At 42.0% G+C, this 16,991-nt stretch overlaps 1 protein-coding gene across 2 annotated transcripts in view; it reads right to left on the minus strand.

Moving 5' to 3' along the window:
- The window catches only part of RAB6A (RAB6A, member RAS oncogene family), a 55,124-nt gene that overhangs the window by 23,800 nt on the left and 14,333 nt on the right, over positions 1–16,991 (minus strand). For both annotated transcript variants that reach the window (XM_070943014.1, XM_070943015.1), the window contains exon 2: positions 2,143–2,201. In XM_070943014.1, the coding sequence (XP_070799115.1) occupies positions 2,143–2,201 (59 nt within the window). The remainder of the gene's footprint in view (positions 1–2,142; positions 2,202–16,991) is intronic.

Here is a 16,991-nt window from a genome sequence, read left to right on the forward strand (position 1 = left end):
AGTTGTGTTTGACCTTGGGAGGCTGGGTTGGGCATGGCCAGGGTGGGTATGGGCAGCTCGATGTCACTCCTGTTGGGAGTGGCCCCGGCACCCCTGCCTTAGTGCATTAACTGGAATAAGTATCTTGAAAAAGCATTTATAGTTCTGAAAAGCTCTTCTCCCAAAGAATGCCAAAATTAAAATTTGAGTATCCTCAAAGAACACAAAGTACACACGCGTAGGTTTCAGAACTGGGGTTAACTGGTCATGGCTGGGATTTTTAATTGAAATAAATGAAAAGAATTAGTCATTTGACCTATGCTTCTTTTTATGCAATCTTCTTCAACTTTCAGAACAAGGAAAATACAACAAATACATGAGGTTTTTTTTTTTTAAAGGAATTTGCTTGGTCTGACTTCCAGGTGAAATAATGTTTATATTGCCAATTCCTGGATAACTTGTGATAAAATTAAACCAAACATTGTTAAGATAATGCATTAATAATATGTTTAACCGAAATACAAAAAATGCAGGCAGTGTGGAAGGAGATAATTATAGAGCTTTTAAAATCACCCATTCAGCAGCTAACAAATTAGTTCTAATTTTAAAAAACCCAACCAAGATAAAATAACAGTGCTTCAGAATGGTAGAGTACTTCTGTTCTTCCTTACAAAATATTATAAACCACAAGAGTGTGTTCAAAATTACAGATAATAAGATTCTAAAGAAAAAGTGGCACCTTCTAGTAAGATTCTAAAGAAAAAGTGGCACCTTCTTCTTGCTTTTATTCCAAAATATGGATGGAGGCCAAAATTAAAAACTCAGTTCCATTAACTTATACAGAGAACATGAGACTTCATGGAACACTGAAAAACCAAATTAAAAATATATCTAGCACAAATTTCTGGCTATACATATTTGAAGTAAATCTTCTTCTGCTTCTGCTTCTGCTTCTTGGACTTTTCCAGCTGCTTTGAGATTTCAAACCTCACATCGATGCTTGTCAAGCCCAGAGATGACACGGTGAAATCCAATCCAATCCAATCCTTTATTTGCTTATACTTAACAGACAGAATCTTGCCATATTAAAGCTATAGTCTTCTAACCTATTAGATCTATCCTAAGAGTTTCTAGGGACTGGCTACTCTGAACGTCTTCCCTCCTGCCCCATCCAGCTCGGGGTTGTGCAGACTCTTAATCTGGGCTTCTCTCTGGGAAAGCTCTGGGTTGTAAAAAGTGCACCCCACTTATTCTCCAGGTCCACATTCCCTCAGAAAGGTACTGAGAATGGTGGATGATCAACTCCCTATCCAACATCTTGCCACAGACTTCTACCCTTTCTTTTCAAAAGACTTCATGTTTTCTACATTTGGTAGAGAAGGGAGTTGAGAAGGACAAGAAGCAACAGATGGAAAGTAACCAAGGAGAGAAGCAACCTGGAACTAAGGAGAAATTTCCTGACAATGAGAACAATCAGCAGAATGATTGCCTCCAGAAGTTGTGGGTGCTCCATCACTGGAGGCTTTTAAGAAGACACTAGACAGCCACTTGTCTGGAATGGCGTAGGCTCTTCTGTTTGAGCAGGGGGTTGGACTAGAAGACCTCCAAGGTCCCTTCGAGCTCTATTATTCTATGTTCTATCTCAGAATGTACATGCCAGAAGAGCCTCCTGTAGTTTAGGCTGAATGTGAGTGTGAGACTGTCATCTGGCAAGTGGGTTAATTCACTACATGTGCAAAAAAAGATCTTTTTAGTTTACATAAAGTTTTCTCCTTATTTATTAAGGTATCGAGCAACTTATGTAGAACCAATATTAGTCAGAAATATGGAAGCACATAAGGAATAGCTGTATAGGATATGAAAAACAAAAAGAGAAAACAGTTTCCGGTATTTTCTACAGTGTACACAACTAGTAAAGTCTTTCATTGAAAGCAGGCATACTGATAACAAAGCCAGAAACATTTCTGATTCCTATGTATTAGTAACAAGAGGCCTGACCTCCTATAATTTCTATTCTACTATGGAACAATCTCAAGAAACACCTTTATCCATCATTTTCCTGTTGCATGAGATTAAAAACAGAGGGAAATCTCTTTTAACCTGGAATATTTCAGCAAAATAAGTTAAAGTTTGGAAGTCATAAAACAAAACAAAAACTCTTACCTGGTAGGTATTGTCAAAGCTGTCATACATGAATCTGGTGATCAAGGAAGTCTTCCCAACTAGAAAAACAAACACACACGTTGGTAACATCCAACTAAATTCTAAGCATCATTGTACTGCAGTTAAGGAAAAGGCATTTGACATGAATCACATTTTGACAATGATTGCGATTTAGTGACAATAATTAAATGAGCCATATTGCCCCAAACTGTTCACTTTGAAATATTTTTAGTTTAACAGCATGTGAACACTTATTGTAACATCCGTCCCCATTACAGTCAGATTCAACTGTCAAAAGCTTTCACGCTTTGCAACTGTGGCTCTATGTTGTTCAGTTGAACTCTGGGAAAAGAGTCTACTAATTCAGGATTGGCCAAATACAATGATCAAGAGCAGGGGTCTCCAAACTTGGCAACTTTAGGATTTGTGAACTTCAACTCCCAGAATTCCCCAACAAGCCAGAACTGAAGAAGCTTCTTGGATGAGAAGCAAAACATTTTTAAGGGGGGAAAAAAAGCAAGAAAGTCATGTTGCCTTTTGGAAAAGCACCTTTGAGAGTCTCCCCCAACATTAGGTTAGCTCCATCCCTCCTGACGTTCCAGAAATCCTTGGCTAGGTCACCCATCCTGGGAGTCCCAGAGAGAACCAGAAATATATGTAGATATCCAGTACTGAGATGAATGTACTTATTCTCCCTCTGCCTAGGGTTTGTATAATTTATACTTAACAATATTTAATTTTAATACTGATTTTACATTTTTATCATGATAGTTTGTATTTGCATTGTATTTTATCAGGTTGCGGAGAGCAGCCCAGAGTCACTTTTCTTGTGATGGTAGCCATAATAGATAGATAGATAGATAGATAGATAGATAGATAGATAGGGATGGTTGGATGGATGGACAAGTGAGTGAGTCATGAGGAGAAAATGAGTTCAATTCAAATGGAAAATTATGAACAAACAACAAAATTTCATTTGGTTGTCAATGAAGATTTATAAGCCACCTGTCGCAAAGGGTGACTAAGGAAGCTACTGTCAGTAACTCTTATGAAGACTTGAAATCATTCCCACATCTCACCTTGAACTCAATAATTAGAACAGGAGAAGGATAACTTCATCAAAGAACCAACTGTTGTGTCTGGGTAAGGCACTTAGATCCCATTAATTCCTGAAGAAAGTTAGTAGTAAAAACTGCAGCTCACTCCCAACCGGTAAGGTGTATATTAATATTCTAAAATCCATGCAGGATTATAACTCTCATCCTCTGCGGCTGATTCCACAATGTGGCAGAATTAATGGGAATTACAATCTAACACAAGCCTTTTAGAGAGAAAATACCAGGAGGAGATCCCTGTACAGTATGTAATATTAAATTCACAGAGGGGCTTAATATTAAAGAAGGCTGAGGTAAGAATTTGCATCCCAGCCATGCTGATGGTGGTTGGCTTAACCAGCCCTTCCTTTCCTATTTAATAACAAAACTCAAAACTCAAAACTAATAAAAAGAAAGAAATATAACCGTGATCTGGACCCTAATCCAGGGGTCTTCCAAGCAAAAAAAAAAATCAAAGAGAAGATAGCTTCGCATATTGAGTAATTTCAGTGAGATGCCATTTATCTTTCCTCCAGTTTGCAGCTGAAAAGCAAGAAAATACTTCCCGCTTTGATGAAGCAGCCTTTTGTTCAAGTCTGCTTCAAGTGATGCTGTATTTCAGCCAAACCGTATTTACTGAAAAAACAACAGAGGTTTATCATCCACAACAGGCGGCAAGTATTATATATTTCACACTTCAAACTAATAAGTGTGGTACATATGATTTAACTCTGAAAGTCCCAAATTCGTCTCTAAATAAATTAAATTTAGCCGTGTATTTATGAAAGTGATTGCAGGAAGCTAAAAAAAAAAGCTATTTCCGGTACACCAGGCTTCTGCCCACGTAGATTTAAGCAGTCAGGAACATCATGTACTGCGAGCAAAGCAAGAGGACCGATTCCTGCTCAAAAGCACGATCTTTTTCACAAATGTGCTGTTGGAGAATTTCTCACACAGTGAAGTCGTAAATTGACAAAGATGCTAACCAGGGACTGGGAGCAAATGAAGAGTCCTTTTTGGACAAGACTTTTCAAGAGACGTTGGGAAAGAAAAAAGTAAATAGGCTCGTATTCAACAGAGGGTTACAACAGGAGTCATTCGCTTAATGAAAAAGATGTATCTTTACCATACAAGTCCTAAGACATTTAGAGGTTTAAAGGGCAGTGTATCAACACCTTAACTTGTCCCAAAGGTGCTATTTTCCAAAGAAAGCTTGGATGAGAAGCGAAATGTCAACTCAGAAGCAAACCTGGCTGAAGCCATCTTTTGCTGCCTCATAGTTGCCACAAACTTGCAGGGGGGAGGTGGGGAAATAACAGCTTAGCTGGTAGTCAAAGCAAAAAGCTTTCTCATGGGAACCAAGGTCGAATCCACAGGTGACAGTTTAAGGAGGCGGGAACCTGACCAAGGAGCCCGCCAAACGTCGCAAGTGGGCAATGGGACCTGTGACAATAGGAGAGGGGATCAATTGCTATTTTATTTTTTGTCACAACTGGGGGGAAAACTTTCAGAGTTGGGTTTTGCTGGCTGTGCCGATTTGATGCATCCAATAAAGTTCTGCTTTTGATGGGTGTGTTACTCGGAACACTGACACGAAATGTTTTCAAAGGGAAAAAAACACACCAAGAATGTCCAGTTGCCTTTTGGAGAAAACCCCTTTGGGGACAACCATGACCTGGATGATGGGAGAATCTCTACAGACAACACCTTAACTTGTGACTGCACAGGGCAACAGCTGAATCCGCAGGGTGACAAGTCTGAAGTTTTTGTCTCTCAGAAGCCCTAGCAACCTTTGCCTCTTTCCTGGAGTCCGGACTTGGTACTTCCAAGTGGCACTATCTACCTCCTCTGAACCCAACCTGGAGGTGGGGCGCTGGCTCCCCGTCCTGCCTTTCCCGATAATGGAATGTGGAAGAGTATGACTAAATCCATGATTAATAAGAGAGATAAGGAACGTTAGATTTGCATTACACTGAACAATAAATAAGAATAAAACTTCAAACTACCAAGTACCAGAAAACATTTTACTTATTTCTACTGAAATAGCAGTGTAAGTATTCCCAGAAGCTCTTGGTCCTCTCTGACCTTGTTTTCTTGCAGACCCAAACTAGGTAACATCATCAGTGCAACGTCTGCAAGAAAAGAAAAAAGTTCAGAGAGCACCAAGGAACCCTTATTTCAACCCCGAGCTACAAATATTCTCCTTTATTACTCCCCAAGGTGCTTTTCAAAAGGCAACTGAACTGAACTGAAAAAGCTTCTTGGATGAGATGCGAAAGGTTTACTAGGAAAAAAAACCCTAAGAAATTCCAGTTGTCTTATGGAAAATCACCTTTGGACTTTGCTTGTCAAACGGTCACAAAAGGGGATCATATACCCTCGGGATGCTGCAACCGTCATAAATACATGCTGGTTGCCAAGCAGTTGAATTTTGATCATGCGACTGTGGGAACGCTGCAACCATTGTAAGTGTGAAAAACGGTCCTAAGTCACTTTTTGCAGTGCCCTTGTAACTTCAAACGGTCACTAGATGAACTGTTGTAAGTCAAGGACGACCTGTATAACCTATTGTCTTCTTCGCTGACAGAAGGAAGATTTTAAGGAGAGATTGCACCCACCTTATTGGAAGAGACAGAAATATTTTCTCCTGTCGTTCTGAGCTATGCAGAGTGCAGAGTTCGGTTGACCACAAAATAATTCATTTTAATGAATGCCGATTAAGTGTACGTTCAAAGTGACCATAAAGTTATGCTAAGTTCTAAATTCACCTCTTTTGACCCGGTCTTGCCAACCTTGAGGAAGAGAGCACCATTTCCTGGCTAGCTGACAGATCACTGGATATCTCCATTAGTGTTGCTAAATGTGTCGCTCTTCACTATTAAGGGCCCATTCATTTCGCACTTCTGTAACCTCATCAGTTTTAAGCATCCATTCCTTTACCACTTCTAGTTGTTTATAACAGATTATACTATCTGTCCATAACATTAAACATCTCTACTAAAGCAGGGGTCTCCAATCTTGGCAACTTTAAGACTTGTGGACTTCAACTCCCAGAAAGCAAAGCTGGCTGAGGAATTCTGGGAGTTGAAGTCCACAAGTCTTAAAGTTGCCAAGGTTGGAGACCCCTGTACTAAAGGACTCCTGCCTTTATGACCAAGGGTCCCTCAGCACCACTGCAAGGAGAGGGAACAATTGCTATTGCCCGGTAGATGCTGGGGCCATTCGTTCTTTGTTTTGTTTTTTTGAGCAGTTTAATTTGGCTCGACCACATAAAACCTCTCTAGCATTCTCTTTTAATGTTTTTTACGAGCAAAGAAATTGTCTGGGCTTCTAAGAGTCTTAAGGAATCTTAAAGGTTGCAGGCTGGACTGGGAAGTTTAAAAAAAAAAAACCGTTTGGAGGAAGAGCAGTGGAAAATCATTTCTGTCATGTTGCCAAGAAAACTGCATGGGTGAATCAGGTATTCACTAGGAAATGAGTTGGGGGGTCTCGTGGGGATCTTTATCTTTTTATGGGCCATTGCAGAGGCCTGTAAAGTCTGGGAAAGGGCAAATCATCTCTCTAGTATTCAAAGGGGAAAAGAATGACAGACCATTCTGATAAGCAAGCTATATAGGTAGGCGTCACATATTATGGGATTCAAATAAATCTATTCAAATGGCCATGGCAGCAGAGTATACCTTAATGTTTCCCCTAGCTTTTCTGGCTTTAATTAAACTAGCAGATTTTTAATTGTGAGAGGGGGTACGCTCTTAATTAAGATTAAGAGCAGATAAATCCCCTTGGGAATGTGCCCCTGATAATGCTTAAAAACCGCCTAGAGCTCAGAGATTAATCCGGTGGCAAATACCCAGCTGCCAAGTAATTCTGGAATCAAAGATATAAATCAATACAAAAGAGTCATCAAGCAAAGAAATACTGAGGCCAGATTTTTTTTACTTTAATTCAGATGATTCTTAAAATAAATGGAAATCTGAAACCAGAACTTTTAAATCTTATATGCATAAAGATGGGAAACGCATTAATTCCCACAATGGAAGAAGAATGGATGGTAAAGATGATGGAGATAGTGAAACTGGCTGTTTTAGTCAAAGAAAAGAATTTAGCAACTTTTGCTTCCACTTGAAGACTGCTTCTGGATTTTTTGCTCAAAGCTGAAAAGAATAAAACTTTGATTTTATGTTTTGATGATCAGAATGGCTTGAAATGTGAAATGTAAAGCAAAAAGTTAATGTTGTCTTATTTTTACAATCTACTGCAGAGGTCTTCAAATGTGGCAGCTTTAAGACTTGTGGACTTCAACTCCCAGAATTCTCCAGCCAGCATAGCTTAAAGGACAAACGGGCAAAAAACAGTCTGTTTTTCACCCGTTTTTGCAAAAAACGAGGCACGCAGAGGGTTTGGGAGGCCTGCAGAGTGCTCCTGAGGGCTGGGGAGGGCAAAAACACTGTTTTTGTGAAAATCAGGCAAAAAACGGGCCTTTTTTCGCAAAAATGGAACAAGCAGGGCGGGGCTTTGGGAGGCCAAAAATGGCTGTATTCATTGTATAAGTTGCATCAACATTTCCACCGTTTTTTAGGGAGGAAAAGGTGCGTCCTATACTCTGAAAAATACGGTACATTCAATTTTGCAGCTACTAAGATTGTTGGACGAGCAGGTACAAAAACAGCCAGGGAAGTGATTGAAGTCTGGGGAACAGGACCCTTGGCAGTCAACAGGAGTGCCGATTTACCACCAGCTTGTCAAGTACTTACAAATTGAGGACTTGGCAGCAGAAGGAAACGACGATTTAGTAGCCAGCCATCAACACCGCAATCAACAACTAAAAAGCCATACACAGCCAGGCACCATATAAATATGACTCACAGAAAAGCCCAAAGCACACACTCTGCTAGAGAGAAGTTCCTCGAGGATGGGCTCCAGCATAAGTCCGAAAGCTTGAAAGAGGTCCCAGTGACCGACCCAGACTAGATCCTGTAACATTATCCTGGGATGCATATATTTGCCTTCATTTGTGAGAATTGCTCTGTGCACCAAAAAAGACGGGAGATAGTGCTTAGTAGAAACACAAAAACATTTATCCCGTAGTTAGGAGCAATTTTATTTCTGCTGCACAGTCATGGAAATGACTTAATATCAGTCCCTGTGTAGTTAGCAAAGAATTGGGAAGAGCTTTTAAGACCAGTACTGGCATAAAAGTAGCAGCAAATTTGCATGTTTCTTCTTTTAAAACTTCACCTCTCAATCTTCGGACTGCTGTTCTAGAGGAGGCTTTGAACCAGTAGTAGCTATGTTGGACTGTTGCCTCTGCAGGCCATTCTAGTTTCTGACTCTAGTAAATCTGACCGTCCACAGATAAATGGGAATGAGTCTGCATAAATATTCTTAAGTACTCTAAACGTGACAGCTTACTCTTGTCCCATTCATCTAGGCAAAAATGCTGGCCTCATCCATTGGCTAAAAGAACAAGAGCTACAGACTGCTGCTATTTAAGCAAGAAATACAAGAGGAGAACAGGCCAGCCTGAACTGCATATACAAATGTCAGTCTTTTGCTTTCTGGCATTTATATACCAATGTCGCTCTTCTATATTGTCTTGGTCTTTCTTTTTTCTTTTTTAAAGTATGCCTGGGAGAAATATCCCTTTTTAATTGGTATGAAATGCTTTGGAAGACAATTGTTTGAAAGATGCCATAGCAAGTGAAAGTAGTCCTTGACTTACAAACATTTGTTTAGTGACCCAAGTTACAATGGCACTGGAAAAAAAGTGACTTACGACTGTTTTTCACACTTACAGCTACTGTAGCATCCCCAAGGTCACATGACCAAAATCCAGCTGTTTGGCAACCAACTCACATTTATGACGGTTGCAGTGTCCAAAAAAGTCAGGCGATCCCCTTTTGTGGCCTTCTGACGAGCAAAGTCCATGGGGGAAGCCGGGATTCCCTTAACAGCCAGGTTGCTAATTTATCAACCGCGGTGATTCGCTTAACAACTGTGGCAAGAAAGGTCGTAAAATGGGGGCAAAACTCAATGTTTCAGTTTACAGCAGAAATTTTGGGCTCAATTGATGTCTTAAGTCGATGACTTCCTGTATAATAGCAGCCATGAGCTTTGCTTAAATCTTCTGGTTCCCAAATCTATGACATATTTCTCTATCACTTTAGGGCAGTGTTTCTCAACCTTGGCAGCTTGAAGATGGGTGGACTTCAACTCCCAGAATCCCCCAGCCAGCAGCGCTGGCTGGGGGATTCTGGGAGTTGAAGTCCACCCATCTTCAAGCTGCCAAGGTTGAGAAACACTGCTTTAGGGTATTTTCTATTTAAAGTAAGACCCCCCCCCCCCCCAAAAAGGCCCATGTTTTAACTCTCAGGCCTCAATTCTCTAAGCATCCCTCTGAGCTGCCAAACTAAGACAAAGACTTTTTTAAAAGCAGCGCAGGCCATTAGCTAAGAATACAAGATTAAACCGGATGAAGGAAACCATCATTCATGACTGTCTGGTGCAAAAAGAAAAGAAAAAAGAAAAAAGCTAACAGAATAGCCCGAGATGGCAAGAAATCAGCAAAAGTGACGTGTATCTAACACAAGAGCATTCTCAAAAAAGAAAATATTGTGCCGATAAAGGAGAATATTTGCAGCTCAGGGCTGAAAGAAAGGGTCCTCGGGGCTCTCTGAGCTGGGCTGTTTTCTTACAGATGTTTCATTACCCAAGCCAACTTACATCATCATTGTTAGTGACTAGGTTGGAGTTCACTGGCAGTGCTATTTCTTCCTATGGAAAATTTAAATGAAAAGAAAAATCCTCTACTCTCAGCTATTTTTTCCGTCCAATGAAAAAGGGAGAAAAACACTTGTTTTGAGTTTTCATTGTTCCTTAAAAAATAGAACACCTGACGAGGTTTAGGTTCTGTTCAGATAGAAAGCGAGGTATTTAAAATGTTCCAGCAGCTGGCGTTGTTTTGTTCCGAGCTCAATAGCCAGTTTTTTAAAAAATTATTTCTTCTACAGCTACAACGGAAAACTGTCTTCTGATTCTTTGTAAACCAGCAGTGGCATACATTAAAAGCAACACCACAAATGGAATTTCATAAGCCCAGTGCTTGCTGAATTAATTAAATTTTGTCTTTTCTTTCTTTCAATTAAATACTCAGCACGACTAACAGCAATTACGTAAGAATAAGGAATATAATTAGACTAAGAAGAAATTTTAAATTGGCATCATTAAACTGAAAGCTAACCGTTAAACTAACAATTAAAACATCCGAAAAAGAAAAATATTGACTTCTTTGTTTTCTTAAATGCTAGAAGAGTGGAGGCCAAGTGCACTTTCTTACAGAGTGCATTATATATGCCTTCTTAAATAAATGAGATGCTTGAGCAAATAGAGGAGGGTCTTCAAAAAAAGCCTCTCGATATAGAGAGGGAAAGACGATGGTGCGTCAGTCAGGCCCTAAACCATGCCACCACGAGCTGGCCCTTTTTATTTTATTTTTTTATTTATACCCCACCTTTATTATTTTCATAAATACTCACAGCGGTGTACCTAATAGCAACAAAGATAATTGGGGGGCTGGAGGTTAAAACATATGAAGAACGGTTGCTGCAATTGGGTATGTCTAGTTTAATGAAAAGAAGGACCAGGGGAGACATGATAGCCGTCTTCCAATATTTGAGGGGCTGCCCCAAAGAAGAGGGAGTCGAGCTATTCTCCAAAGCACCAGAAGGCAGGACAGGAAGCAACGTATGGAAACTAAACAAGGGGAGAAGCAGCCTGGAACGAAGGAGAAATTTCCTGACAGTTAGAACAATTAACCTGTGGAACAGCTTGCCTCCAGAAGTTGTAAATGCTCCAGCACTGGAAGTTTTCAAGAAGTTGGACAACCATCTGTCTGAAATGATACAGGGTTTCCTGCCTTAAGCAGGGGGTTGGACTAGAAGACCTCCAAGGTCCCTTCCAACTCTGTTATTCTAACATGATAATATTCCTTCCTCCTATTTTTCTCACAACCACAGCTGTGTGAGATGAGTTGGCAGAGAGAAAGGGACCAAGATCAACCAACTGGCTTTCATGGCCAAGGCAGGACTAGAACTCACTGTCACCTGGTGATTAGCCCAAAGTCACCCAGTCGGCTTTTGTCCCTAAGGAAGGACTGGAACTCACTTCCTGGCTTCTAGCCTGATGCCCTCATCACTTGACCAAACCGGCTCTCAAACTGGTTATACAGGGAACACCTTTTTATACAGGTGTTCTATGATTTCTAACCCTGCATAACTCTCCCACACTTGAATCCAAACTACGTGCTACCCTTAACACCATCATTATCACCCCTCTAAAAAAATTAAAAACAGGCTTGTAGTAATGGATAAGTAACTAGGCAGGTAAGTGTGGATATGTCAGGAGTAGTAGTCATGGGCCTGCACGCCAGCAGCTCAGCTCTGATGGTTGCTTTTTTCATTGACCAAAGCAGCAGTGAAACCCGGAGTCTCCCTCAGTGACTGAGCAGCCCTCTCTGGGCAGGCATTGCTTTCCTCCATAGTACAATTAGTCCTGGACTTATAATCACAATTGAGTCCAACATTTCTGTTGCCAAGCAAGACAGTTGGCAGGGAGTTGTTGGGAGACATCACGTAGGCAAGTATAACCGTAACAATCTACTCTTACTGAAGAAGCAACCTAGAACTAAGAAGAAACTTCCTGACAGTGAGAACAATTAACCAGTGGAACAACTTGCCTCCAGAAGTTGTGAATTCTCCAACATGGGAAGTTTTTAACAAGAGATTGGACAACCATTTATCTGGAATGGTAGAGGGTTTCCTGCCTGAGCAGGCGGTTGGACTAGAAGACCTCCGAGGTCCCTTCCTACTCTGGTTATTCTATTCTAAGGCCTGTGCAGCACATGATGTCCTCGTGCCCCCTACAACTTCCCACCTGCCTATCTCTCAACAAGGCCTCCTAGATGCAGCCCTGCTCTAAGCACTGGCATCTTATTGACTGTGTCATTGTCGGAAGAAAAGACGGGCAGGAGATCAGAGTGACCAAGGCCATGTGGGGTGCTGATTGTTCACAGTTCACAGGCTCTTTTGTCTCCAACATAAAGCTCCGCATCAGGCCCAAGAGGCAACCGCAAGGAAACAAGGCCATGGAAAGAATTAATTAAGCCCAGCCCGGCTTCGGCACTGGCTGAAGATTTAGAAACTAATCTTGCTGGCAGTGCCGAAGACGACCGAAAATGCTTCAGGGGTATTGTCCATTCATCTGCACCGAAGATGCCAGGGCACTGTCCTCGCAAGCAGCCTGACTGGTTCAATGAGAATGCTGAGAAGATACGGGCTTTACTGGCTGAAGAGCATCACGTTCGCTGTGTCCATCATCATCAGTCGCCGAGAAAAATGCCTTGGCTAGTGATCGTAACATAGTCCAGAATAAACTGCGTAAAATGCAAGATCCCCGGCAGACAAAATACAGGTAGTCCTCGACTGACGACCACAATTGAGCCCAAATTTAATGTCGTTAAGTGGTAAATTTGTTAAGTGAGTTTTGCCCCATTTTACGACTTTTCTTGCTACATTTGTTAAGTGAACCATTGCAGTTAGTGACTGTCAAGCTTCGGTGCTATCTCAAAATAAATGACTTTCCAAACTGCCAATCTTTAAGGAAATTTTCTCTTTAGTCGAGTACAGCAACCGGATCATGACTCTGTGCGGTCAGTACTGACCTTTGCCCCCCAATCCCTCCCTTTCCGATCCCCAATTCTCTGCTTCTCATTGGCTATCTTCCAAGTCACTCTCCTGATTTCTTTTCCTGTCAGTTCACAGGAATGTTCCCCCTAACCTCTTCATCTCCAAGGAGATCGAAACTTCAAAGGGATTTAGCAGGCAAAAGTTCAAACTTCATCCTCCCTTTTCTATGTCAGCGCTGAGACGCTGACAGTGACATGGATGTTGAGTGAATCCGGCTTATTGACTTTGCTTGTCAGAAGGTCGCAAAAGGGGATGACGTGACCCCAGGACACTGCAACCGTCATAAATATAAACCAGTGGTCAAGCATCTGAATGTAAATCACGTGACCATAAAGGGATGCTGTAACGGTCATAAGTGTGAAAAATGGTCGTAAGTCGCTTGTCCCAGTGCCGTTGTAACTTTGAACGGTCACTGAATGAACTGTTGTAAGTCGAGGACTGCCTGCATAGGGATATACTGAAAAAAAACACGTTAAACTGTTCTATGAAGCTGAAAGACTCTCGGTGGACTTAGGAGTTCCTTCCTCCAGAGTGTAGATGGCACAACTCTCATTTCAGAGGGTGATTTCTGCAAAGGTGGGCATACTACAGGGGGGCCATCCTCAACCAACCTTCATCTATTGACTAAGGAGCAGGTGGCTTGTGTGTTTAGGATGCTGGTTGGAGGTTAGCAAGCCCAGGTTCAAGACTTGAGTGCTGCCGTGGGACAGGGTTGAACTCCCATCCTTCGCTCCAGCTCCTGCCGGGGACATGAAAGGAGTCCCCAACTGGGGGTCCCCAGAACAGTGATGTCATTGGCTGATGCTTTCAACCCGGAAGCAACTCGGTGCTTCTGACAGGAGCTTTACTGTGAGGCAATAGACAGGTCCAGGTTATCAATAGCACCATGGAAGATCCCACTGGTAGTAATAGCTGAAGTCACAAAAGCTGTCAGAGTTATCCAATGGCAAAGCCCAAGGGGCAGATGCTATACCTGCAGAGATATACAAAATTGATGGTCCTGTTTTTACACAGAAGCACACCTGAGTTATTCCAGTCATTTTGGAAACAAGGATCCATTCCTCAGGAACTTAAAGATGCATCCATCTCACACAGCCACAAGAGGAAGAGCAGTCAACAAGTACACGACAACCCACTAAGGAATCTCTTTGCTGTCCACTGTGGGAAAAAGCCTTGTTAAGAGTTCTGGTCACTCAACTAGAGCTGCGCTTGCTGCCAGAGTCACAGTGTGGCTTCCTCAGAATCTGTGGGACTATTGACACATGAATGTTGCAATACTCCAATTTCAGAAGAAGTGTCAGGAGCAGAATCATGAACTCCACACAACCTTTGTTGATCTCCTGAAAGCTTTCAATACGTTCAGCCCACAAAGTCCTGTCACATTTATTCACATGACACACCAGTTCCATGAAGGCAGGAGGGCCAGAGTGGTGGTGGACGGCAGAGAATCCTCAGGGGCATTCCCAATCGTAAGCTGCTTGCACCCACACTGTTCAGCATGATGCTTATTGCAACCCCTTGAGGTGTCATCTGCACCTCCATAACTGTCTGGTTTGGCTCTGCAACCCAACAAGAAGACACAGACTTCAGAGGATAATTAGAACTGCAGAAAAAGCAATTGCTACCAACCTGCCTTCCATTGAGGATCTGTATACTGCACGTGTCAAAAAGAGGGCTGTGAAAATATCTACAGACCCCCTTGCATCCTGCACATAAACTATTTCAACTCCTACCTTCAAAAAGACGCTATAGAGCACTGCACACCAGAACAACTAGACACAAGGACAGTTTTTTCCCGAACGCCATCACTCTGCTAAACAACTAATTCCCACAACACTGTCAAACTATTTACTAAGACTGTATTACTATTATTCTTCTCCTCCTTCCTATTACCCATCTCCTTCTACTTATGACTATAATCTAGTTGCTTGTATCTTTACGATTTATATTGTTTTATTTAGTTTTCTAAGTGTTGTATCTTATAGTTCTTGATATATTTTTTTATGTACACTGAGAGCTTATGCACCAGAGACAAATTCCTTGTGTGTCCAATCACACTTGACCAATAAAAGAATTCTATCCTTTTTTCTTATTCTATCCTCTCCTATTCTGTGATGCCTTTCGGGACAGTGATGCCTGTATAGAGTAGATGGGAAGCTCTTCAACCTGAGGGCATTTCAAGCTATTCTCCAAAACAGGTTGTGGCTAAATAATGATTAAATAAATTATTTAATCCAAATAGCCAAGTATATTTTAATATTTTAGTCCTTTCTTCTATTTATATACTGAAATACTATGTAAAACCTTGTACTCCAATTTGGTCTACAAGCAAATAATCAGCAAGCATCATACCAGAAGAACTTAAAATTCATCATCAAGCCTTTATTTAATTTCAGATTTCTTGCATTGGCAGGATGTTATCAGTAACCATGGAAATATTGAGCCTGCTTTCAAATTTACTTACATAACATGCCAGTACCAAGTCCATGAAACTTAACTAATCATTCATGGTAAGACACATTAAAATGGGAAGGGTTTTTCTTGTTTCCATTCCAGTAGAAAACTCTTTCAGGAGCATAGAAATTAGATTGTAGCTTAAGCAGCAGGCAAAATGGGTGAAAATCCAGGGAAAGAGGAGGAGAACGTTGCTGATGCTGGAAAACATGAGGGGATGATCTAAAATGAAATATCGAAAGAAGTTATTATTCGTCTTGGATCCTATCAGGTCACCTTGTGGAAGACAACAGAGAACCTATGCAGGCCTCAGGCGGCATGAACAAAGGGACAAAAAACACTGCTGTCATACGAAGACAATGACCTCACAAAGGAAATTTCAGCTGCTGTTGATTTTTCTTGTTCAAGTGATCTGTAAAGAATCAAATCACTGCATTTATAATAATGGAGAAATGAAATAAAGACTAGTTAGTGGGGGGAGGTGAAAGGGAGGCAGTTCCTCGACTTACAACAGTTCATTTAGTGACCACTTGAAATTGCAACGGCATTGAAAAAAGTGACCTATGGCCATTTTTCACACCAACAACTGTTGGAGCATCCCCATGGTCACATGATCAACATTCAGGCGCTTGACAACCAACTCATACTTATGACGGTTGCAGTGTCCCAGGGTCACGTGATCTCCTTTGGCAACCAAACAAGACTGAATGGCTCTGGGTATTGCCCCCTAAAGACTATGTCGATTGTCCATCCTTGGTTCTGGGGGGTGAGAAAGTGCCCCCCTCAGAACGGGCTCACAATTTGGGTGTCCTTCTAGACTCACAGCTGAGACTGGAACAACATCTGACGGCTGTAGCTAGGGGGACCTTTGCACAGGTTCGCCTGGTGCACCAATTGTGACCCTACTTGGATCAGGAGATTCTCCTCACAGTCACTCACTCACTCACTCACTCACTCACTCACTCACTCATTCATTCATTCATTTTATATGCCGCCCGTCTCCGAAGACCCAGGGTGGCTTGTCTCATGCCCTTATCACCTCACGGTTGGATTATTGCAACACGCTCTACATGGGGCTACCCTTGAAAAGTGTTCGGAGACTACAGTTGGTCCAGAATGCAGCCGCGCGAGCTATTGTGGGTACACCTAGATACACCCACATTACATCAATTCTCCGCGAGCTGCACTTGCTCCCTATCGGTCTCCGGGTGCAATTCAAGATGTTGGTTATTACCTTTAAAGCCCTACATGGCTCAGGGCCAGGCTATCTTCGAGACCGCCTTCTACCGCATAGCTCCCAACGACCGGTAAGATCCCACAGAGTTGGTCTCCTCTGGGTCCCGTCAGCTAAACAATGTTGGCTGGTGGGCCCGCGGGGGAGGGCCTTCTCTGTGGCTGCCCCAGCTCTCTGGAACCAGTTACCTCCTGAGGTCTGGACTGCCCCCACCCTACTGGCCTTCCAGAAAGTGGTGAAGACCTGGCTCTTTTGGCAGGCCTCGGGCCGTTGATCTCGCTACGATGATCTTGCGAGACCCGGCCATGAATTGGAGTATGTGGG

This window comes from Pituophis catenifer, unplaced genomic scaffold (assembly GCF_029215685.1).
Source record: "Pituophis catenifer annectens isolate HBS135680 unplaced genomic scaffold, rPitCat1.0.hap2 SCAF_4, whole genome shotgun sequence".
Classification (NCBI taxonomy): Eukaryota; Metazoa; Chordata; class Lepidosauria; order Squamata; family Colubridae; genus Pituophis; species Pituophis catenifer.